The sequence below is a fragment of the Bos grunniens genome, chromosome 3, assembly GCF_055505025.1.
Source record: "Bos grunniens cultivar Pamir isolate PY7600 chromosome 3, Bosgru_T2T1.0, whole genome shotgun sequence".
Taxonomy (NCBI): domain Eukaryota; kingdom Metazoa; phylum Chordata; class Mammalia; order Artiodactyla; family Bovidae; genus Bos; species Bos grunniens.
In genome coordinates this window covers 115,469,342-115,493,659 of record NC_141167.1, presented here as the reverse complement: position 1 = coordinate 115,493,659, position 24,318 = coordinate 115,469,342, and the positions used below count along the sequence as shown (strand labels likewise).

General features: G+C 41.0%; 1 protein-coding gene across 2 annotated transcripts; it reads left to right on the top strand.

Moving 5' to 3' along the window:
* Positions 1–11,627: 11,627 nt before the first annotated feature.
* CCDC190 (coiled-coil domain containing 190) lies at positions 11,628–20,646 on the top strand. Of its 2 annotated transcripts, none has more exons than XM_086393834.1 (4): positions 11,628–11,959; positions 13,743–13,941; positions 18,710–18,833; positions 19,336–20,646. In XM_086393834.1, the coding sequence occupies exons 2-4, from the start codon at positions 13,746–13,748 to the stop codon at positions 19,913–19,915; spliced, it is 900 nt and encodes a 299-aa protein (XP_086249960.1). In that variant the 5' UTR covers positions 11,628–11,959; positions 13,743–13,745; the 3' UTR covers positions 19,916–20,646. The 2 variants fall into 2 exon arrangements, with proteins under 2 accessions (XP_086249960.1, XP_086249959.1); XM_086393833.1 differs by having other exon boundaries at positions 18,707–18,833.
* Positions 20,647–24,318: the final 3,672 nt, after the last annotated feature.

Below are 24,318 nucleotides of genomic sequence, written 5' to 3'. Positions count from 1 at the left end.
TATTCCCATATTAGCTTTTAATATCTGTAGAATCTGTAGTGATGTTCCCTCTCTCATTCCTGAAATTCCTAATTTTTGTTTTCTCTCTTTTTTTTTTCCTGATCAGTCTAGATAGAAGTTTAAAACTTTTTAAAATTTTCTTTTATATTAGAGCAAAATTGATTAACTTTGTTATATTAGTGTTATGTTAGTTTCAGGTGTACAGCAAAGTGCTTCAGTTATACATATACATTTTCAGTTTTTTCTCACTTAGGTTATTTTTCTCATTTAGGTTGAGCTGATTTCCCTGTGTTATACAGTAGTTCTTTATTGGTTATCTATTTTAAATGTAGTAGAGTGTACATGTCAGTCCTAAACTCTGAATCTATCCCTCACCTTCATTCTTCCACCCTGCTAATCATAAGTTCATTCTCTAAGTCTATGAGTCTGTTTCTGTTTTGTGAATAGATTCATTTGTATCATTTTAACAATATGATATGTATCAGATAAGCAATATCATGTGATATTTATCTTTCTCTGACATACTTCACTTTAGTATGATAGTCTCCAGGTCCATCAATATTGGTGCAAATGGCATGATTTCGTTCTTTTTAAAGGCTGAGTAATATTCCATTGTATATATTAAACACACCTTCTTTATCCATTCACCTGTCAATGGGCATTCACCTGTGTTCCTGTCTTGCCTATTGTAAATGGCTCTGTAGTGAACATTGGGATGCATGTATCTTTTCAAACCATTTTTTTCTCCAGATATATGCCCAAGAGCAAGATTATGCCCAAGATTCTTCAAGTCAGGCTTCAGCAGTATGAGAATTGAGAACTTCCTGATGTACAAGCTGGATTTAGAAAAGGCAGAGGGACCAGAGATTGAATTTCCATCATCTGTTGGATCACCGAATAAGCCAGGAAATTCCAGAAAAACTTCTGTTTCACTGACTGTGCTAAAGCCTTTGACTGTGTAGATCACAACAAGCTGCGGAAAATTCTTAAGGAGATTAGAATATCAGATCACCTTACCTATCTTCTAAGAAGTCTGTATGCAGGTCAAGAAGCAACAGTTAGAACTGGACATAGAACAACAGATGATTCCAAACTGGGAAAGGAGTATGTCAAGGCTATGTATTGTCACCTTGCTTATTTAACTTTATGCAGAGTACATCATGCAAAATGTCAGTGTGAATGACTCACCAGTTGGAATCAAGGTTGCCAGGAGAAATATCAACAACCTCAGATACGCAGATCACACCACCCTAATGGCAGAAAGTGAAGAGGAACTGAAGAGCCTCTTGAAGAAGGTGAAAGAGGAGAGCGAAAAAGCTGGATTAAGACTCAGCATTCAAAAAACTGAGATCATGGCATCTGTCCCAACACTTCATGGCAAATAGATGGGGGAAAAAAAATGGAAACAGTGTCAGATTTTATTTTCTTGGGCTCCAAGATCACCACAGATGGTGACTGCAGCCATTAAATTAAAGACACTTGCTCCTGGAAGAAAAGCTATGACAAACCTAGACAGTGTATTAAATAGCAGAGACATCACTTTGCTGAAAAAGGTCCGTATAGTCAAAGCTTTGGTTTTTTCAGTAGTCATGTACAGAGGTGAGAGCTGAACAATAAAAATTGCTGAGCCCTGAAGAATTGATGCTTTTGAACCGTGGTGCTGGAGAAGACTCTTGAGAGTCCCTTGGAGAGCAAGGAGATCAAATCAGTTAATCCTAAAGGAAATCAGTCCTGAATGTTCATTGGAAGGACTGATGCTGAAGCTGAAGCTCCAATCCTTTGGCCACCTGATGCAAAGAGCCAACTCATTGGAAAAGGCCTTGATGATGGGAAAGAGTGAGGACAGGAGGAGAAGGGAGTGACTGAGGGCGAGATGGCTGGATGGCATCACCAGCTCAATGGACATGAGTTTGGGCAAACTCCAGGAGATAGTGAAGGACAGGGAAGCCTGGAATGCTGTAGTTCATGGGGATCAGCAAGACTTAGCAACTGAACAATAACAAATGCCCAGGAGTAGGATTGCAGGATCATATTGTAGTTCTATGTTTACTTTTTTAGGAAATGATATTGCTCTCCATAGTGACTGTCACGATGTACACTCCCACCAACACTGTAGGAGGATTCTCTCTTCTCCACACCCTCTCCCACATTTATTGTTTGTAGATTTTTTTGATGATGGCCATTCTGAGCAGTGTGAGATGTTATCTCATTGTAGTCTTGAATGGATTTCTCTAATATCAAAGTCGAGCATCTTTTCATGTGCCTCTTGGTCATTTGTACATCTTCTTTGGAGAAATGTCTATATAGGTTTTCTGTCCAGTTTTTGATTATGTTGTTCGTTTGTTTTTATATTGAGCCACATGAGCTGTTTGTAAATTTTCAGGATTAATCCACATCAGTCATATAGTTTGCAAATATTTTCTCCCATTCTGTAGGTGGTCTTTTCAGTTTGTCTATGGTTTCCTTTGCTGTGAAAAAGCTTTTTTGTTTAATTAAGTCTCATTTGTTTATTTTTGTTTTCATTTCCATTACTCTAGGAGATGGCTTGAAAAAGTTACTGCTGTGATTTATATCAAAGAGTGTTCTGCTTATGTTTTCCTCTAAGAGTTCTATAGTATCTGGTCTTACATTTAGGTTTTTAATCCATTTGTGTTTATTTTTGTATATGGTATTAAAGAATATTCTAATTTATTTTCTTTTACATGTAGCTGCCCAGTTTTCCCAATATCATTCATTGGAAAAACCGTCTTTTTCTCATTGTATAACATTGCCTCCTTTGTCATAGATTAATTGACCATAGATGTGTGGGTTTATTTCTTTCTATCCTGTTCAATTAATCTGTAATTCTGTTTTTGTATCAGTACCACACTGTTTTGATGACTATAGCTTTGTAGTATAGTCTGACATCAGGGAGCCTGATTTCTACAGCTCCATTTTTCTTTCTCAAGATTGCGTTGGCTATTCAGGGTCTCTGTGTCTCCATTCAAAGGGCCAAATATGACAAATTCACATTTAACATCATACTCAATGGTGGAAAGCTGACAGCATTTATTTTAAGATCAAGAACAACACAAGAAAGTCCACTCTCACCACTTTTATTCAGCATAGTTTGGAAGTCCTAATCATATCAATCAGAGATTTAAAAAAAATAATAAAGAGAACACAAATTGGGAAAGAAGTAAAAGTGTCACTGTTTGCAGATGATGTGATACTATATATAAAAAATCCTAAAGATACTACTAGAAAACTATTAGAGCTCATCAATGAATTCTGTAAAGTTGCAAGATATGAAATTAATACACGGAAATCTGTTGCTTGTCTGTGCACGACTAATGAAAGATCAGAAAGATAAAGAAGCAATCCCATTTACCACCACATCAAAAAGAATAAAATACCTAGGAATAAACCTACCTAAGGAGACAAAACACTTATACTCCAAAAACTATTATATAAGATGCTAATAAAATAAATCAAAGATGACATAAACAGATGTAAAGATATAGCATCCTCTTGGATTGAAAAGTCAATGTTATCAAAACGACTGCACAATCCAAAGCAATCTACAGATTCAAAGCAATCTCTGTCAAACCACCAATGGCATTTTTCATAGAATTAGAACCAAAATTTAAAAGTTTTATTGATCTTCTCAAAGAATCAGCTTTTTATTTCATTGATTTTTTCTATTGTTTTTCTTTTAATTTCATTGCTTGATATTCTTTATTATTTCATTGGTTCTTCTACTTTGTGCTTAATTTTCTCTTCTTTTTGTAATCCTACAAAGTATTAACTAAGCTGATTGACCTGAGAGCTTTCTTCTTTAAAATATAAGCACTTTTGTGCCAGAAATTTCCTCCCAAGTACTGCTTTATTTCATCTCACAATTTTCATTTGCTTGTTATAACTCACTCATATCAAAGTATTCTAATTTCCTGTTTGATTTAATTTTTAATATATGGGTTATTTACTTATTTTACTGGAGTATAGTTGATTTAAAATACTGTGTTAGTTTCAGGTGTACAGCAAAATGATCCAGTGAAAATTTTTCATATTATTTCCCATTGAATAGGGTTCCCTGTTCTATACAGGAAATCCTTAGTGCTTGTCTCTTTTATGTATGAGAAGGTGGGACCAGCAGGGCCTCCAGTGCTCTCCATTCAGTTCTCTGGGGGAGGCTTTCCAGGGCAGGTGCCCACCCTAAGAGTGGCACCAGCCAGATTCTCCACACACAGATCAGCACCATGGCTGGTCTATGGGTTATTTAGAAGTATATTATTTTATTTCCAAGTATTAGGGGAATTTTCAAGATATCGTTCTATTTTGATTTATAATTTTGTTTCACTGTGGTCAAAGAATAAACTTTGTTATTTCAATACTTTATTAAAACATTTTATGACCCAGAATATGATCTATCTAGATAAACATTCCTGTGCACTGGAAAAGAATGAGTATTCTGTGGTTTCCAGGTGGAATATTCTATAAATGTCAATTTGGCCAAGTTAGTTAGTAGTGTTGTTTGTTTCTTTAATCCTTACTAATTTTCTTTGTGCAAATTCTACCAACTACTGAGAAAGAAGTGTTGAAATCACTGACTATAACTGTGGATGTATAGATATTTCCACACAGTCCAATCTGTTTTGTGTTATGTATTTGGGAGTTGTGCTATTAGAAGCAAAAATATTATGGATTTTCAATATTTCATGGTGCATCATTGAGATTCATCATCATTGAGAAATGACTCTCTTGATCATTGTTTATATTCTTGGTTCTGAAGATCATCTTTTTATGTATTAGTGTGTGTGTGCATGTGTGTGCACTCAGCCACTCAGTCGTGTTGGACTCTTTGCAACCCCATGACCTGTAGCCTGCCAGGCTCCTCTTTCTGTGGGATTTTCCAGCCAAGAATACTGGAGGGGATTGCCATTCCTTTCTCCAGGGATCTTCCTGATCCAGGGATCAAACCCATATCTCCTGCCTCTCCTATATTGGCAAATGGATTCTTTACCACTGAGCTACCTGGGGAGCCTGTGTATTAGTATAGCTGACCCTAATGTCTTTGGAGAAGGCAATGGCACCCCGCTCTGGTACTCTTGCCTGGAGGATCCCATGGACGGAGACGCCTGGTGGGCTGCCGTCTATGGGGTCTCACAGAGTCGGACATGACTGAAGCGACTTAGCAGCAGCAGCAGCAACAGCAACCCTAATTTCTTTATATTAGTGTTAACCTGGTATATCTTTTCCCACTTCTATTCTTCATCTATTTGCATCTTTATACTGAAATTTTGTTTTGTTTTGACGTGTTCTCAGCATTATATATTGTGGCTCTTGTTCTTTAATTTGATCTGACAATTTCTGGTTTTTTATCAAGTGTTTATATTTATTGTGATTCTTAATAAAATTAAGTTTAAATCTGTCATCTTGCTTTTTCCTTTTTATCTACACTCTTCCTTATTTTCTCATTCTTTTTCTGACTTATTTTAGATCCAATATTTCTTATGATTCCATTTATCACATTTGTTAATTAATTAGTTACAATTCTTTGATATATTATTTTAGAGGCTGCTTTAGAGTTTAGAGTATACAGCTATGACTTATTACAGTCTGCCTTGAAGAGATTTTATACTGTTTCATACATAGGGTAAGAATCTTATAACAGTATACTTCCATTTCTTCCCATTTGAAATGTATACTATTGTTGTCATGTGTTCTACTTCCTTACATACTATAAATCTCACAATATATTATTGCATTTTGCTTTGAACCATCAATTATATTTGTTTAATCCCAGCCTTCTAATGTATTCCCCCCCTTCTTTACCTTTGGTAATCATAAGTTTGTTTTCTGTGTCTGTGGGTCTATTTCTGTTTTGTAAATAAGTTTACTTGCACATTTTCTTTTGTACCTTTTTTTCCCCCTTTTAGATCCCATATATAACAATATATATTTGTTTTTCTCTGTCTGGCTTACTTCCCTTAGTACAATAATCTCTAGGTCCATCTATGTTATGAGAGTGTTATGAAACACAAGTTCAGGTCATTTGCCCAACGTTCAGTGAGGCCAAACTAACCAGTGTCAGAGCTTAGAGCAAAGGAAGGTTTATTGCAGGGTCAAGCAGGGAGGACAGGTAGCTCATGCTAGAAAAACCCAAACTCCCTGATTGTTTGGGAAGAGAAGTCTTTTTTTTTCAGTTGTGTTGGGTCTTTCCTTATTGTTCTAGTGCAGACAGGATGGGTACTCACCAATTGTGGTGAATGGGTGGATTCTGGTGGCTTCTCTTGTTGCAGAGCATAGGCTGTAGGTGCACAGGCTTCAGTAGTCAAGGCACACGGCCTCAGTAGTTGCGGCTTGTGGACTCTGGAGCTCAGGCCGGAACTATGGCATACGGGATTAGTTGCTCTGTGGCAGATAGAATCTTCCTGGACCAGAGATCGAAGCTGTGTCCCCTGCATTGGCAGGCAGATTCTTATCCACTGCACCACCAGAGAAGTCCTGGGGGTAGTTTTTATAGAGAAAATTTGGGGTGCGAGCTGCAGGGTATGTGACCGTCTTCTGATTGGTTGGTAGTGAAGGGAAAAGGCCATGTTCCAGGAACCTTGTGATCAGCCTGAAGTTACCATTCTCCACCTGTGTGTTAGTCACTCTGTTGTTTCTGACTCTGCAATGCCATGGACTGTAGCCCACCAGACTCCTCTGTTCATAGGATTTCCCAGGTAAGAATACTGGAGAGGGTTGCCATTTACTCCAAGATTGACTACGCCAAAGCCTTTGACTGTGTGTATCACAATAAACTATGGAAAATTCTGAAAGAGATAGAAATACCAGACCATCTGACCTGCCTCTTGAGAAACCTGTAGGCAGGTCAGGAAGCAACAGTTAGAACTGGACATGGAACAACAGACTGGTTCCAAATAAGAAAAGGAGTACATCAAGGCTGTGTATTGTCACCCTGCTTATTTAACTTATATGCAGAGTACATCATGAGAAATGCTGGGCTGGAAGAAGCACAAGCTGGAATCAAGATTGCCGGGAGAAATATCAATAACCTCAGATATGCAGATGACACCACCCTTATGGCAGAAAGTGGAGAAGAACTGAAGAGCCTCTTGAGAAAGTGAAAGTGGAGAGTGAAAAAGTTGGCTTAAAGCTCAACATTCAGAAAACTAACATCATGGCATGCGGTCCCATCACTTCACAGCAAAGAGATGGGGAAACAGTGGAAACAGTGGCTGAATTTATTTTGGGGGGCTCCAAAATCACTGTAGATGGTGATTGCAGCCAAGAAGTTAAAAGATGCTTACTCCTTGGAAGGAAAGTTATGATCAACCTAGACAGCATATTGAAAAGCAGAGATATTACTTTGTCAACAAAGATCCGTCTAGTCAAGGCTATGATTTTGCCAGTAGTTATGTATGGATGTGAGATTTGAACTATAAAGAAAGCTGAGTGCCAAAGAATTGATGCTTTTGAACTGTGGTGTTGGAGAAGACTCTTGAGAGTCCCTTGGACTGTAAGGAGATCCAACCAGTCCATCCTAAAAGAGATCAGTCCTGGGTGTTCATTGGAAGGACTGATGCTGAAGCTGAAACTCCAATACTTTGGCCACCTGATGTGAAGAGCTGACTCATTTGAAAAGACCCTGATGCTGGGAAAGATTGAGGGCAGAAGGAGAAGGGCACAACAAAGGATGAGATGGCTGGATGGCATCACCAACTCAATGGACATGAGTTTGGATAAACTCCAGGATTTGGTGATGGACAGGGAGGCCTGGCGTGCTGCGGTTCATGGGGTCGCAAAAAATTGGACAGGACTGAGTGACTGAACTGGACTGAAGCCATCAACTGTATTTTACAGAGACTTAAGTGATAAGAGAAACCATCTTTATATTTACCCAAGTGATTTGCCTTTCCTGGACTCTTCATCCCTTTGTGTAGATTTGAATTTCCATCTAGTGTAATTCTCTTTCTGTTCAAGGACTGCTTTAACATTTCTTGGACTGTACATTTGTTGATTAAGAATTATTGATGCTTTTATATGACTGAAAAATTCTTCAACCTGCCATTGATATTAAAGATATTTTTGTAGAGTACAGAATTCTAAGGTTCCCCCCACCCAAGAGCTTTAAAAATCTTGTTCCACTAGCTTCTGGCTTGAATTGTTTCTGACAGAAAGTCTGCTATAATTCTTACCTGTGTTCTTGTATAATGTGCCTTTTTTCTCTCTTGTTGTTTCTAAACATATTTCTTTATTACTTTTCTAGAAATTTGATTTTATATGCCTTGGGGTAGTTTTATTCATGTTTCTTCTACTTTGATTCCATTGTGCTTCTTTGATCTGGTACTCTCCCCTGCTCCTAGCTGCCTTGGTCTTTCTGGACTTCCATTTCTGGTCTTCTTAGGAAATCCATTGCTTGGCTGTCCCCTCTCCATGATGTGACCTGGAAATTCTGTCTAAGCAGTAAGCTGGGGCAATAATAAAGGTCCCTTGGTTTCTTTCTACTTCCTCAGGGAGCATCATTCCACTGCTTCACATCCTGTGTTAAAAATAGACCACATTATTTCATAAATTTTGTCTGATTTTTCAAATTGTTTCATATGGAAGAGTGAATCCACTCCCTGTTACTCCATCTTTGCTAGAAACTTGGACTAATGCTTACTGAACATCTACTATGTACCAAACACTTTGCATTCATTCTTTCATTAAATTCTACCAGAATCCCTATGATGAAGATATTATTAACCCTTTTCATAGATAAGGAGACTAGGGGATATGGCAGCATTAATGAAAAAAAGTCATATAACTTATTAAATGACAGAATGATTATTTGATCTCAGATGTATTTGACTACAAAAGAATGCTACTTCCATATAATACAGGGACAGAAAAGTATATGAATGTGAATAAATAACATCCATTCTGTAAAATTCATTTTAATGGGCAATTTAAACTTCTTTTCCCTAGCAGGTCCATGATATAGGAATTAGAGCTTTATAATTCAAATCATTATCTTTTTCATTTGTTCTTGTCCCTTAATGATATCAGAGACAGATTCTACACTTTTCTGGCCACGTTGGCTGTAAAAAAACATTCCAGTCCACTTTGAAGTTCCAATCTCAAATAAAGTTTAAAGCCTTTGCTCAGTGGACTCCAAGGGACTTGGAGAAGGGGAACAATATAGTTTTTGTATAGCTAATACTTTTGCAGTGCTGAGGTATTACCGGTCTTTCCTCGATCAGTCATAATCCATGTGCTCCTGCTGTGCTCTGCTCTTAAGATACGTTGCTTTTGTCAACTTAAAAAATATTCACAACCTAAAAGTTGACAGTTATGTTTTATTCAATGAGAATTTTTAGGACTTCAAACCCAGGAGACAGCATCTCAAGTGAGCCTGAGAGATCTGCTCTGAAGAGGCAAGGGGAAGAACAAGGTTACAGAGATGTTTTTTAACAAAGGGCAGGTGATCTGAACATCAAAAGATTATTGTTAATGAAAGAAAACCAGATATCCCAAGTTAAGGAATTTAGCACTTTCCTATGTATTGGAAGATGCAAGAGTCTGGGCTCACTGAAATCATTCCTTCTCAGTGCTCCTGGGTCAGGGTCCTGTGTTCTTTCACATCCTGAGCTCCCTTGGGGCTCACTGTAGGGACTGGCTGCAGTCTGATGGTTGTGAGATTGCAGCTATTTTTCTCCTTTCCAAGAGCCCGAAGAGCTCACTAGCCCACACTGGAGAGCTGCTGTCACTGATGACCGTGACATCCATATTTATTGATATTTTTATGAGCGAAAAATCACCTTTAAATGGATTCCTTCTGTCACTACTCTCCCTTGCCCTGCCTGTGGTTCTATGCCTGCTCTGAGTAAAGAACTACCTTATCTGACCTAGAGTCTTCCAAGGGCAATGCCATGGTTTCTGCTCCCTACATAACCTCTGTGCTCCTTCACATGAAGCAAGGAAATGCTAGTGTCCTCTTTGACACACTAAGGGCCAACAGGAACTAAGATGGGTTTGGCTACCATTCCTTTCGCAGGCTCACACACTAATGTTCGTTCTTGAATTATTTCTGCATGCCTTCCCTTCTCAGCTCTTTCTCTCAAGATGACATGAAGTAACCAAGGTTTTCTAAGAATCCCTCACTATCAGCTTTGGTGGCAACAGATGGTTGGGGTGGGGGCTGATCTGTGGTTCTGCAATTCACCAAGTCTCCAGCTGGGGAAGGAGGTGTCTGTCTCTTCTTGTGTTCAGTTCAGTTCAGTCACTCAGACATATCCAACTTTTTGCAACCCCATGGTCTGCAGCACGTCAGGCCTCCCTGTCCATCACCAAATCCTGGAGTTTACTCAAACTCATGTCCATTGAGTCAATGATGCCATCCAGCCATCTCATCCTCTGTTGTCCCCTTCTCCTCCTGCCTTCAATCTTTCCCAGCATCAGGGTCTTTTCAACTGAGTCAGTTCTTCACTTCAGGGGGCCAAAGTATTGGAGTTTCAGCTTCAGCATCAGTCCTTCCAATGAGTATTCAGGACTGATTTCCTTTAGGATGGACTGGTTGGATCTCCTTGCAGTCCAAGGGACTCTCAAGAGTCTTCTCCAACACCACAGTTCAAAAGCATCAATTCTTTGGCATTCAGCTTTCTTTATAGTTCAACTCTCACATCCATACATTACTACTGGAAAAACCATAGCTTTGATTAGACAGACTTTTGTTGGCAAAGTAATGTCTCTGCTTTTTAATAAGCTGTCTAGGTAGGTCATAACTTTTCTTCCAAGGAGCAAGCGTCTTTTAACTTCATGGCTGCAGTTACCACCTGCAGTGATTTTGAAGCCCCCCAAAATAAAATCTGTCACTATTTCCACTGTTTCCCCATCTATTTGCCATGAAGTGTAGGCATGACATTTTCTGGAACCCCATTCCATTCATTTAAATTCTGGAGGTGAGAGAATTACCTCATGGGAAGAAATGGGAAAGGCATTACCTCCTACAGAGAGAATAATAGATTTCCTCTCCATTTTGCCAGTAATCTCCTTATAACAGCTTGTTTGCTAGGTGATGACTGTGGGAAATAGGGTCTGTTTAGCTGCCTCTCAGTAAGCTCTGGGGGAATTAATAGGTCCCAGTGTTGGCAGTTCTCTTTAGACTGTGGCACATTAATGCCTCTCGTTTTCAGACGAAGCCTTAAGGCAACAGTGAGAATCCCATTTAATATCTTGTTCCACAATCAATAGTTCAGCTTGCCTTCTATCACAGAGTCCAATTTATGATAACAAAAGTTGATTTAAGTTTCAGTTTGCTTGTCTGTTGTGACAACTCTGAAAACCTTAAATAAGCACTGAAGAACACACATGGTTAGAAGGCTGGAGAAAGTCAGTACAGAATGTGATAATACAAAATAAACAAATTAGTCTCCTGCACAAAATGTGTACAATCTGACAAAAAAAAAAAAAAAAAAAAAAAACAGAGTGCCTTCTTTTAGAACCTGATCTTGTTTCCAAGAAGTAAGGACTGGACACTGTGAGGGAGGTGGGGAATAATATGGCCAAAGAAGAAGGAAAAGAGTGGAAGGGGGTGGGGAGAGAGAGAGAGATTTTGAGAACACAGTAAGACACTCCTTGGTTTCATTCTTGGCTCCCATGGATACAGCCAAGAAGGAGCACTGTGGGCCCGTCAAGGGGAGGGCTGGAGGCTGGCAGGCTTCCTTAGCTCACGGAGCTATTTCAAGCTCTGGGATCGGTGCCCACATTCAGGAACTTAGCATTCCTGATGAGGGAGGTGGCATGGAAGAGTGCTTTCAAGTGTGTTCAACATTCTCCCCACAGCCCTCTCCAAAGTTCCCTCTAACCTCCCCACCTCCCTAACACCAAGCTCCTAAATTTATTGAAGAAAAACAAGCTCATTTTCAAAGTTCAGCCGGGCATAGCAAAAGAAGCAGGCAGCATTCTCACAGTGAGAACCCTGGATTTGTAGGTAAGTGCTACTCACTATGTTCTTTAATAAAAGTTTAGTCTACATTTTAGACTAAAAGCTAGCTGTCTTAAAAATTTCTCTCCTGTGTCCTGACTTTATCCTCCCTTGTAATGCTAAGATTTTTCCTCTGTTATTATCAACAAAGCTTTATTAAGAGTAATCTATTTGTATCCTGGGCACATATTGTGCATCTAGTCTGAGATGCATATTGAGAAGGAAGCAAAGAGGAGGAAAGATGTGTCCCTGCCTCTTAGCACAGCACAGTCCGAGGAGGAAGATGAGCTCCTTTCAGCTACGCAGACTACTTGTTGGATGCTCGTACTGTTTTGTAACCAACAGATCCCACTTTTCCCACTTTTTGAAATAGTGATTTTTCACATTTGGCATGTACCATTTGACTCCAAATGACTCAGTGATAAAGAATCTGCCTGCCAATGCAGGAGACACAAGAGATGTAGGTTTGATCCCTGAGTCAGGAAGATCCCCTGAAATAAGGAAACGGCAACCCACTCCAGTATTCTTGCCTGGAGAATCCCATGGACAGACGAGCCTAGCAAGTTACAGTCCGTGGTGTCACAGAGTCAAACATGACTTACCGGCTATACAACAACATTAGACTCCAGAGTTGTAAATCTGAAAGTTCTTTGAAAGCAGGAACTGTGTCTCATTCACCACTACCCTCGGCCCTCAGCATAGCACTTGGCACATGGTAGGATTATAGGCCGCATGGACCCTCATGTACATAAATTAATGAATTGAAGGGGCTCCAGAATGGCTCTGTCCTAAGTCCCCAGATCCTCCCCAGGGCCCTGAGAAGGCTTCTGGGGAGTCTTTAAAGAACAGTAGAAGGAACTTATCTCATAGGGTGAATAATGGCTTATATCTGTAAGGTGTTTAATTTTTGCCCTAAAATTTATTCATGTACTTTTCACTTGATCTTTATAGCAACCTGATTGGGGGTTGTATACAGAGCCTATCTATCACTCTTTTATTGACAAGGAGACTGAGGCTCAGAGAAATGACTTTGCCCTAGATACTTCCATGTCACACTAGAAAATCACATTACTGTAGGTCTGATAAATAAAATATTATCTGCTATATCAGTAAACAAAGATTGCCACAGTTGTCAGAAATTGCAGTCAGCGCCACTAGTGAGCTGGTTAGCCCTGAGGGAACTCAGGAAGGAAAAAATATCTGCTATCTAGCAGCTATCAGATTGCAGTCACTCCACACAGTGAGCCCTGGGGAAACTCAGAACATGAAAACATAGGATACTAGCCCCAGATAGCTGAGGTGCAGAGTAAAGGAATGATTTCAGTGAGTCCAGGCTCTTGAATCTTCCCATACAAAGAAAAGAGCTAAATTCTTTAGCTTGAGATATCTGGTTTTCTTTTATTAACAGTCATCTTTTGTTCCCACTACCTGCCCTTTCTTGCAGACTCCTATGTACCTTAGCGATATATTAGGATATATATATAGTTATATAGCACCTCCTCTTCGAAGCAGCTTTCTCAGGGTTACTTGAAAGGCTGCCTCCCAGGCTTGAAGTTCTAAAAATTCCCACTGAATAAAATATAACTCTCAACTTTAAGGCTGTGAATAATTTTTTAGTTGACAGGGAAAAGTTTTCTAACAGTGTAACTTAATCTGACTGGGCAGCTATGTATTCAGAAATACTCAGGATTCAAACACTGATTTCCGATAAAAGCCAGGGTCAGGGTCCCCATTCTGCTTTATCAGGTCTGACACAGCACCTGAGAGAATCTTGTTTTATTGCCTCTAGATCATGAAGAGAATGGAGAGGCATATGGTCAGGGGACCACTGCATAAGCACTTCGATCTGGAGAGGAAAAGTGCAAAGCAGGCTGAAGCCAGACTCAGCCAAAGACTGCAGAGACTAGAGGATATATGCCTGTACCACGTGAAGTCACTGACCAGGGAGCAGAGACAGCTCCAGAAAGAACTGCAGAGGCTGCAGCAAGGTAAGGCTTCCAGGATGGGGAGAGGCAGAGCAGGACAGCTAGCCATCGCTTGGCTGAGGCGAGAGTAATACCCCCTACTTGGTGATGAGGGCCCTTTCAGAGACTGGACACTCAGTAAGAGGACTTTTGATCTCAACTTGGATTTTAGGCTTCCCACCTTTCTCTCCCTCAATGATACAGCTCCCTGGAGCAGTGCGCATGCAAACCTTCCTCAGCTAACACTTCTCAGGCTCCCAGTTTTTCAAATGAGCTCTCTCTGACTTAAAGCTTTAGTGTTCTACTTTCTTATATCTGGGTTGATTTGGTTTCATTTCTTTTTTATGCCTGGTCAGCAAACACTCTCTGAGTAACTATTAATGTGCAAGTCATCTTATGAAAAGGAAGTAAAAACAAAAAAATTCCCCGGGATTAGTAACCAGAGAGCATGTTTAACAGTGGCTGACCTCTGCTATGGCTGAGCACAGAGCACTTGGCTATTTCCAACACACCAGACTGAGAGTCAGATCTTCCCTTCTGCAGAAAGTGAATTTCTCAACTTATCCTTCTTGTATTCCAAAGTGTATTGACACGAGAGCTTGCAGATTTTGCTTAGATAAGAAAATTTTGCAAAAGCAATTGCTGTGTATTGGTACTATGATTTCATTGTCTTCTTAAGCCAAAGAGCAAGTATTTCTGTCATTTCCCCAAAAAGGTGTCTTTACCCAGAAGCTGCAAGTTCACATTCTTTATAATAATTCCCTCCCATAAAACCTTCTGTTGCCAATGAATAATCCTTTCCAAATGTACACGTTACTTAGAAGACTATCCAATGAACATAGACTATACAGTTTAGTAATTATAACAAAATTAATGCTACTAACTTCAAACACCAATTTCTGGTTAGTACGCTATTGATCTTCACAGAGGGAAGGGCTACACAATGATATCCAGAATCTCAGACCTTCCAAAGCTGTCTACACCATTCAGTAAAAAAATAAGGAAATAAAACTGGCTGCTCAGTGATTGTATCTTTGTCCATTAAACTGTGGTGGCTGAGAATACAGACTTTGGACCCACACTGTCAGGGTTGAAATCCTGACTCTATCACTTACCAGCAGTGAGACCTTGAGCAGCTTACTGGACCTGCCTCTGCCTCAGTTTTCTCCAACATAAAATGTAATTGATGTTTCTTACCCCATGGAGTCATTTGAGGATACAGTGAGCATTTGAAACAGTACCTAAATACAAAATAAGTGCCATGTAACTGTTTGCTGTTATCAGTCAATCAGTAAAAGATTGTTACAGGATTAAAACTCTTCCACGGTTTTGTTGAAAGTTGCCATAGTTGTACAATTTATAGAAACTGTTTTTATTTTTCCCATAATAAAATAATCATATTTTAATATACAGCATAGAATGGATCTATCTCAGCTCTTCACACTATAATCCCTTCTTACTTAAGGCAGGGGCAGGAGCCCTGAAAATGATATAGCATGTTCTAGAAGAAAGTCAGGTATCACAATTCAATGTAAAATCATTTAGATCTCCATAGCTGATATATGGACACAAGGGCCAAGAGTAATATCCAGAGGTCTAGCCTATGATTTATTTCTAACCTCCAGCTTTGGGTTTTAAAGAGGAGTAACTGAGCAAGTGACTGAACTCCTCTGGTTTAAACCTCCCTGTCTGTAATAAATGGTTAAACCAAACTAAGGATGAGAGCTCACAGGATGGAAAGGAATCTCAGAAACCATTTGGTCGAATCGCACTTCATTTCTCAAAAAAGTTATTGAAGACCAGATACTTATTCTCAAAGTGGTGTTCCAAAGATCATGTTTGAGAGAGGTGGCTGTCTTTGGTGACTAGAGAGTTTGCCTGATAGACAGGGGGTGTGAAAAGAGTCTGGGCAGAAGGCAGAAAGCTTTGATTCAGGGGTCTCTGTCTCTGTGTACTTTAGAAAGTCACATCCTCTCTGTGCCTCAGATTCCTTGAACATAAGACTAGAGAAGAAGGAAGAAAGCAATATGAATTAAGTCTCAGTATTTATCAGGCACTGTATTAGACAATAAATTCCCATGATTCATTTAATGACCTTGATGTTGCTGCTGCTGCTGCTAAGTCACTTCAGTCGTGTCCAACTCTGTGCGACCCCATAGATGGCAGCCCACCAGGCTTCCCTGTCCCTGGGATTCTCCAGGCAAGAACACTGGAGTGGGTTGCCATTTCCTTCTCCAATACATGAAAGTGAAAAGTGAAACTGAAGTCGCTCAGTCGTGTCCGACCCTTAGCGACCCCATGGACTGCAGCCTACCAGGCTCCTCCGTCCATGGGATTTTCCAGGCAAGAGTACTGGAGTGGGGTGCCATTGCCTTCTCCAAATGACCTTGTTACTGAGTTTCAACTATATGCTAGTTGGTGGATTGCTTCAAATACATATTCCCAGTCCTCATCTAGAGAGATTTGCATCAGTAGGTTAGGAATCAGGCTCAAAGTCCACATTTTTAACTGAGTTGACACTAAGGCAGATTACTCAGGAACAGGTGATTCATGGGCCAAACTTTATAAAACATTGTTACAGCAACCCCAATAGAGGCAAGAATGCAAATATGAAAAGCATGGTCTGTGCCCTCAAGATGCTCACATGTGGACTAGAAGGTAACTATGCTCACAAAAAATTATATCAGGAAATACTAATTGCTAAATTTGTTTACAAAGTAGAACAGAAGCATGGGAAGGTTCCCATGTCTATTAAAGGGGCTCAGGCAAGATGTCCCAAAAGACGCAGGGTATGAACAGAATCTCGGAGGAGTAAGAGGATGAAGATGAGTGGAGGAGGGGTGGTGGGCAGTTTGTCATGAGAAGACATGGAATGTTTCTACACACGGTAAGAACAGTATGTACGAATGTGCATACATGAGGATGACATGCTACAAGTCGCTCAGTACTGGAGGGGTGTAAGGGGTGACCAGAAGGGACAGGTGTGATATTTAGAGGCAAAGCAGAGCAGGCAGGGTCTCCAATCATGAATAGCTCTACAGATCTTACAGAAGAGTTTAGATTTCACCCTATGGGGTTTGGAAATGGGGAGATTACATGTCCAAATGAGGTAAGGATCACTCTGGCAGCAAACTTTAAGGTAGACCAGATAGAAGGATTCCAGAATTCAGACCAGGGTTTAAAAGCCTAAACTAGGCATTCGTCACGTAGGAAAAAAAGTGAGTATATTAAGATATTTGGAAAGTGAGATAGCATCTTAAGGGGGCCGGCATTTTGAGATATTTAGAATGCAGAATTGTCAGAGCTTTATGATTAATTACATGTCCAGCATAAAGAAAACCAGAGTCAAGAATATACTCTCTGGCAAAAAGTAGGCACCCAAACATTCCTGTTAAATTGGATAACTAGATGGGGACACACACACAGACACACACACTCAAGACAACAGAAGAAGAGGGACCCCAAAAGGACCCCTCTTGCCTTGACTACCTCACCAAGAAGTTATCAGATGAAAGAATATTAGGAGTTTAATATAATTTAGAGGCCCTTTATCTGGTCACATTTCCTTTGCCTGGTGCCTACCAACGCCAGTGTTGGTTTAGGGAACTCACTTTCCTTAGAGCAAATGAGTGCAAGACTTTCAACTCCAAGTGACCAGCTCATGAGATGTCTTGAAAACAAACCAGGTCCTCTACAGCAGCTATGACTACAAGATTCTGAAACACTAACTCAAAGAGAGAATAACCCACTTACTCACGGCCAGCAGTTGCAACTCTTGGCTCAGGTGGGTAGGAGGTCACACAGTCGAGGCGGATGTAACAGCAGGACCCCAGCTTTGTGTACGGCTCACACCCAGTCATTTTGATTTGAGAACATCATGCTTGCCAAGTCAAACATTCAGACAAAACCTCCATGGTCCCAGCCAGTTTAAACCTCTGACCTCAGTGTTTCTAAATCCTCTATAACATATTCTAGGTAAACACTGGAGAACTGCCTTAGGTTTGCCTGTTTCCATTCCTCATGCTAGATCAGCCTGTTGGGTAATGTGATTCAGTGGTATTCATATATGGTTTCTTTGCCCAGAGAACCAGGTCTAGGCATTCTTTTCCTTCTTCTCTTACTGTGTTAGTTTTTTAGGGCTACCCTACCAAGTTGCCATTAACTAGGTGGCTTAAACAACAGACCTGTGTTCTCAGAGTTCTGGAGGTCTACAGTCCAAAACTAAGGTACTGACAGAGTGGTGCCTTCTGAGGCTGGAAAAGAAGGCTCTGTTCCAGGCCTCTCTCTTTGGTTTGTATGTGGTCACCTTCTCGCCATGTCTCTCCGCTTCACCTTCCCTCAACCTGTGTCTATTTCCTAATTTCTCCGTATTATAATGACACCAGTCATACTGGTCAACAGCTCACCCGTATGGCCTTATCTTAATTATCTCTGTAAAGGCCCTGTCTCCAAATAAGGTTACATTCTGAAGTGCTGAAGATTAGGACTTCTACACGTGACATTTGGGGAGGATACAGTTCAACCTGTGTATGTGTGTGCCAAGTCACTTCAGCCATGCCCGACTGTTTGCGACCCTATGGACTGTAGCTGGCCAGGCTCCTCCGTCCATGGGGTTCTCCAGGCAGGAATACTGGAGTGGGTTGCCATGCCCTTCTCCAGGAGATCTTCCTGACCCAGGGATCAAATCTGTGTCTCTTACGTCTCCTGCATTGGCAGGCAAGTTCTTTACCACTAACACCACATGGGAAACCCACATTTCAACTCATAGCACCTATTAATTAACTCAAAGCAGATATCATCAAGAAAAAGCTCTGCTCTTACTTTGGGAATAGAAGTCAGAAGAGACCAGAAGATGTTCTCACGCTTTCATCACAGGGAGGGCAGAAGCACAGAGCTCTGCAGGCTAACAAAGCTAGGTAAGACGATGCTTATTAAACTAATGCATATGCCATTGAGTCCTTCTTTCAACTGACCTCTTTAAATCATCCTCCCCCTGAGAAAGTGCTGCCCTTTCCTTCTTAAGGAAAATGCTGCATTTAAAATAGATAACCAACAAAGAACTCCTGTATAGCACAGGGAACTCTGCTCAGTGTTATGTGGCAGGCTGGAAGGGAGTGGAGTCTGGGGTAGCATGGACACATGTGTATGTATGGCTGTGTGGCTTTGCTGCACACCTGAAGCCATCACAACACTGTTAAAGGGCTATACTCCAATCTCCAATATAAAAAGTTTACAAGAAAAAGAAAAATCATTTCCCCACATTGTTGCCATCCATTCTCACCCTTCATCCTCTGTTCACCCACGTTATTACCTCAGTTAATATCACACAAAAAGGAGTCAGGGTCTAAAAATTTGAAAATGCTAAATATTAGCTCTTCATCAGTTTTGAGAGAACTTTTTTCTTATCTCCTTTCCCAGCGCACTGACAACAAATACGACCCAACGAAGATCCAAAACCAAGTCCCAGATGCCTCCTTTCCATCACATTGGTCCCAAGGACCCCATGAAAAGCAAACAGCAGGCACTATCTCAAAATAACAGAACTTCCCACTTCATAGAAGAGAAGCTGCAAGCCCAAGGGAAAGAGTCCATAAACCCACCAAAAGGAAAAGGCTCCAACGAGAGCATCTCTCTTCTCTGTCACAATCAAGACGTCTCCACCCACACTGTAGACGGGGGCCCCGGTTCCGGCCCAGCTGCTGACAGTGAACCAGGGCACAGTGATGAGACCAGATCAGATGATGCCAGCACAAGGCCAGACCACACCCCTGCAAAACAAACGCCCCTGGATCCCGTGGAAGGTGGAGGAGACTTCAAAGATAAGCCCCAAACGTCAACCTACTTGGAGTTGTTTGAAAAGGCCAGAAAAGCTCATTACCTCCGGCACCGGATCCCCCCTGAGTCTGAGAGATTGCTCAGCATTGCGGAGATCTTCGGGCACAAGGAATCCTCACAGTCCAGGGCAGAAAAGGGATGTGAGAACAGGGTGACCATCTAAGTTACTTCATCTTTAATCGTCCACTCTATCCCCATAGTATCATGTGTCATAATTACTTTAGCAACTGAAGCAAACAATACAAATACATAGATATAGATTTTATTTTAAACCTTAGTCTTTTTTGCCTTTTATGGGAGTATAATGTTTCACTAAATGAGCAATGCTAGGATGAAAAACGGAGAGATGAATCTTCTGAAGCCATTTAAAGCAATATACGCATATTGCTAACGTTACCAAGAATATGAATCTACATTGATCCCTAGACTTTTCCTGAAAGGTAAAATATTAAGGGACCTGCTTACATTTGCCACCCTTTTCTTTTTTTAAATTATAAATGTATTTATTTTAATTGGAGGCTAATTACTTTACAATATTGTATTGCTTTTGCCATACATCAACATGAATCTGCTACAGGTGTACACGTGTTCCCCACCCTGAACCCCCCTCCCACTGCCCTCCCCATACCATCCCTCTGGGTCATCCCAGTGCACCAGTCCCAAGCATCCTGTATCATGCATCGAACCTGGACTGGTGATTCGTTTCACATATGATATTATACCTGTTTCAATGCCATTCTCCTAAATCTTATAGGAGGTTCTTACGGTGCCACCTGCTGGCAAAATGGTGTGGCTCTTCTGTTTGTTTCAGTTTTACATGTAAAGGTAAGGCTAGGAGGTCAGTTGAAAATATGTACATAATACAGTCTATAAATAAACTTTCTCTCCCATACAGTTCTATGTTATTTTTTGAAGCCCTTTCCTTACTTCTTTTATTTCCAAATAGTTCCATTTTGGTTTTCTCATTCCCAGTTTCAACCTGCTCTTATCAACCTTTTTGGATCCTAATAAAAAAAATAATTAACAATTTATAAGAAATGTGCCCCCTCTAACATTTTCTTCCAAAACAATGGGAGGAGGCAGGACAGGAGCAATAGAAGTGACTGACGAATACCTGATTTATTTACACTGGCCATGACCGGGCTGACAGGGTTAGGAACACCAGATGTGGAGAACCTCCTGTGCAAACTTCCAAGCCCTTTATTGTGCTCTTTCTCCTTGTCTATCTCCATTACAAGCACCCTCCACAGGGGTGGAGTTCTCAAAATGATTTATCCCACTTCTGAAAGGCTCTTTTCTCTGTGCTGACCATAACTTCAGTACAGAGCTATTACCAAGGCAGCAAGGACTTAGCCAGAGCCCAGCCCTCTCCTCCACTTGATTAACTATCCCTGTTCCAAGTAAACCTCAGTCTCATGAACTTGAGAAATAAGCATTTTGCATGTTCCTCCTTGTTACCCTGCTTGTATATCTTTATATATCCGATGGACCTAGATTTGCTGGTAGCTCTACCTCCAAATTTTTTACATTCTATTTCAATTTAGATTTCATGAGTTGCAACAAAATTGTGCATTTACAAATCTTCTGCTCAGTTGCTTCAGTCGTATCCAGCTCTTTGTGACCCCATGGCCTGCAGGCTCCTCCTTGCAGGGATTTCCCAGGCAAGAATACGGGAGTGGGTCGCCATTTCCTTTTCCAAGGGATTTTCCCAACCTAGGGATCAAATCCACATCTTCTGTGTCTCCTGTATTGCAGGCGGACTCTACCACTAGCGCCATCAAATCTTCTACATACATTGATTTTATTCTTATCATTTTACCAGCCTAATGTATTTTCCTTCTTCAGTATGAAGGATACAATACTTTTATTGATAAAACTCAACACAACCACAGGGAAAGCAGCTGCAGAGGACGTTGTTGTCTGACCCATTAAATTCTACAGAATAGCGTAAATCCTTAATCTTTTCAAACCACTCTGAGACCCAGGATGGCTCTCACCCAATCAGCTTAAAGTCATTCAATCATTCATTCCAGTGGTCTCACCTAGTGATAGGTGTGCTCCCAAAAGACATCTGAAAATGCCTAGAGATACTTTGGGGATTGTCACAATCCAAATGAGCGGGCGTTCAAAGACACCAACCTATATACCATTGCATTAAATCTTTGTAAAACCCTCTCAGGTAGGAAGTCAATGAGATAATTTCTCCCATTTTACAGACAGAAAAACTGAGGCTCACAATAACTAAAATGACTATCTCTATACCAGAATGTGAATGAGGAATAAAGACCAGAATACTGCTCTCCTGTACTGTCCTTCTCTCTCAAAGAGAAGCGGGCACAAACACAACGCCCAAAGGCTTATGCCCTCATTTTCAGCTACAAAATACGTCTCAAACCTATAAATTACAATGTTTAACAATAAAAATTAGAAAGAAATGGTAAAAAGAAAATTCATGCTTCCATTTTAAGGGAACATGACATTTTTTTTAACATACATTCATTTATTCAGAGATGTATTGAGGAGAGATAATGTCTTCTCCATTTACTGCCTCATGAGGAAGTCTATCTATTGCTGCTAAGTCGCTTCAATTGTGTCCAACTCTTTGTGACCCCAAGGACTACAGCCTGCCAGGCTTTTCTGTCCATGGGATTATCCGGACGAGAATACTGGAGTGGGTTGCCACGCCCTCCTCCAGGGGATCTTCCCAACCCAGGGGTCGAACCTGAGTCTTACGTCTCCTGCGTTGACACCCAGGCTGTTTGCCACTGTCACCACCTAGGAAGCCCAAGGACGTCTAAAAATGTTTATAAAGTGGGCTTTCACATCGTTACCTGAATCCATCCAGTGGACAGGGAATTCACTGTTCGCCTGGGAGCTGAGGCATCCAGGAACTCTCAGACGTGGTGTCTCAGCCTCTTATCCAGGGTCCCAAGGTTCTGAAGATAGCTGATGGGAAGGGACTCTGAAGGTTCCCACAATCCTCAGTGTCGGGTACAACAGGGTAAGTTGCTACCAGTAACACTGGAGAGACTAGCTCCTCTGAAGGTGAGACAGCCCTGAAGGCAAAGCCCAGGGAATCATATATGAGAGTGTTTTGCCTCAGCACCAAAAGCACTGGGGCAATGGAAGCCTGGGTCCAGTCTAAACAGAGGTCAAAAACCCCACTTCACCAACAACAGCCAGCACAGCAAGGAACCACTGCCCTCAAGAGGGGAGTCCCTGATGTGTCCACCGTTGCCTTCCCTCACCGCATCCTCATCCCTGAGGGACTGGGGCAGAAGAACTTGCCGGGGTCCAGCCCCGGTGGATCCAGGGAATTCGAAGCGGGGACGGTGTCGGCGAGGATCAGGAAACAACTGCTTAATTAAACTTTAATTAAGGATATAAAGAGTAATGGAATAAGGATAGCTCAGTGAGGAAATTCAGTGGAGAAAAGAGGCTGAATAATTCAGCCAGAAGGTAAGAGAAAGAACGACACGGTGAGACCAAGTTTCGGTGAACAAGGCCCGCACTTTATTTTCCAAAGTAGTTTTTATACCTTAAGTTATGTATAGAGGATAATGGGGGAAGGGGTAGAGTCATGCAGCAAGCCAGGCTTTCTTCCTGCAAACTTATCATATGCAAAAGCTTAGGTGATTTGCATCATCTTCTGGCCCGGAGGTCTGTTAACATTTTAAGAAACTTATTTTTCTCTAAAGGTGATTATTCTAAAGTCAGGCGCCAGCCTCCAAAAAGCATTAGATAAAGTTGCATTCCTACAGAGCAAAGGTGTGGTGGGCTATAACAAGAAAAAGAATTAACTCAAGGGTCCCAGGTTACAAACATTAAAGCTACTACTTACACCAATTATATTAATCAATACACTGCCAGGGACACAGCAGGTAAGGGATATGGAAACTTAGCAGCAAACATTGGCCCGACAAGTGAAAATCCCTTCACCAATACAATTTCTAATCAAACTTTTAACTGCTCAAAGGAATCTGTATTTAGACAGTTTAGAACATCTCATGCCTCTCACAGTTGGGAGGCTCTGAACAATCACATGTGGCCGGAAAAACCTATTCAGGCAGGCTAGAGGACCTCCAAAGGAGTTTGTAGGTTGAAACACTGTCACACCCAGGAATTATTAACTGGCGCTGTAAGCTAACTCTTTTTTCAGAGAGAGGTAGTGGGGGACAGCCCCCCATAAAGTCAGAGGTGTAGGTGAAAGCACAAAGCAGAAAGTAGGCAGACTCTGGTTTTGGGGGTAGATGCTCAAGAATTTCCAAGGAGACTCCTGAGGCTTGATCCCGCCTTTGCTTACGCCAAGCCTCCTTCCTCAAGACCTTTGTCAGGGGCGGAGCTCGCTCCCCGAAAGAATTGAGACCGGGGAGCCTGAGGCAAGCTGCAGCAGAGCAGGAGCTCCACAGGGGTGGAGAAGGAAGACTTTCAACCAGGAAAAGGTTATAAATATTAGTACCTGAATGTGGCAGAAAGTGTATCTACCAGAAATAAAACTTTTAAAACTGAAAGGACTGGATGTTATTGGAACAGATTGAGATGGTATTAAACAAAGTTGGTAGCAGT

What these genes read in the sequence shown, in the direction of transcription:
- CCDC190 (XM_086393833.1), top strand. Translation starts at nt 13,746, where the DNA reads ATGAAGAGAATGGAGAGGCATATGGTCAGGGGACCACTGCATAAGCAC. An exon ending in ACTGCAGAGGCTGCAGCAAG is followed by an intron (nt 13,942 to 18,706) that starts GTAAGGCTTCCA and finishes ATTAACTCAAAG; the next exon opens with CAGATATCATCAAGAAAAAG. An exon ending in CTGCAGGCTAACAAAGCTAG is followed by an intron (nt 18,834 to 19,335) that starts GTAAGACGATGC and finishes CTCCTTTCCCAG; the next exon opens with CGCACTGACAACAAATACGA.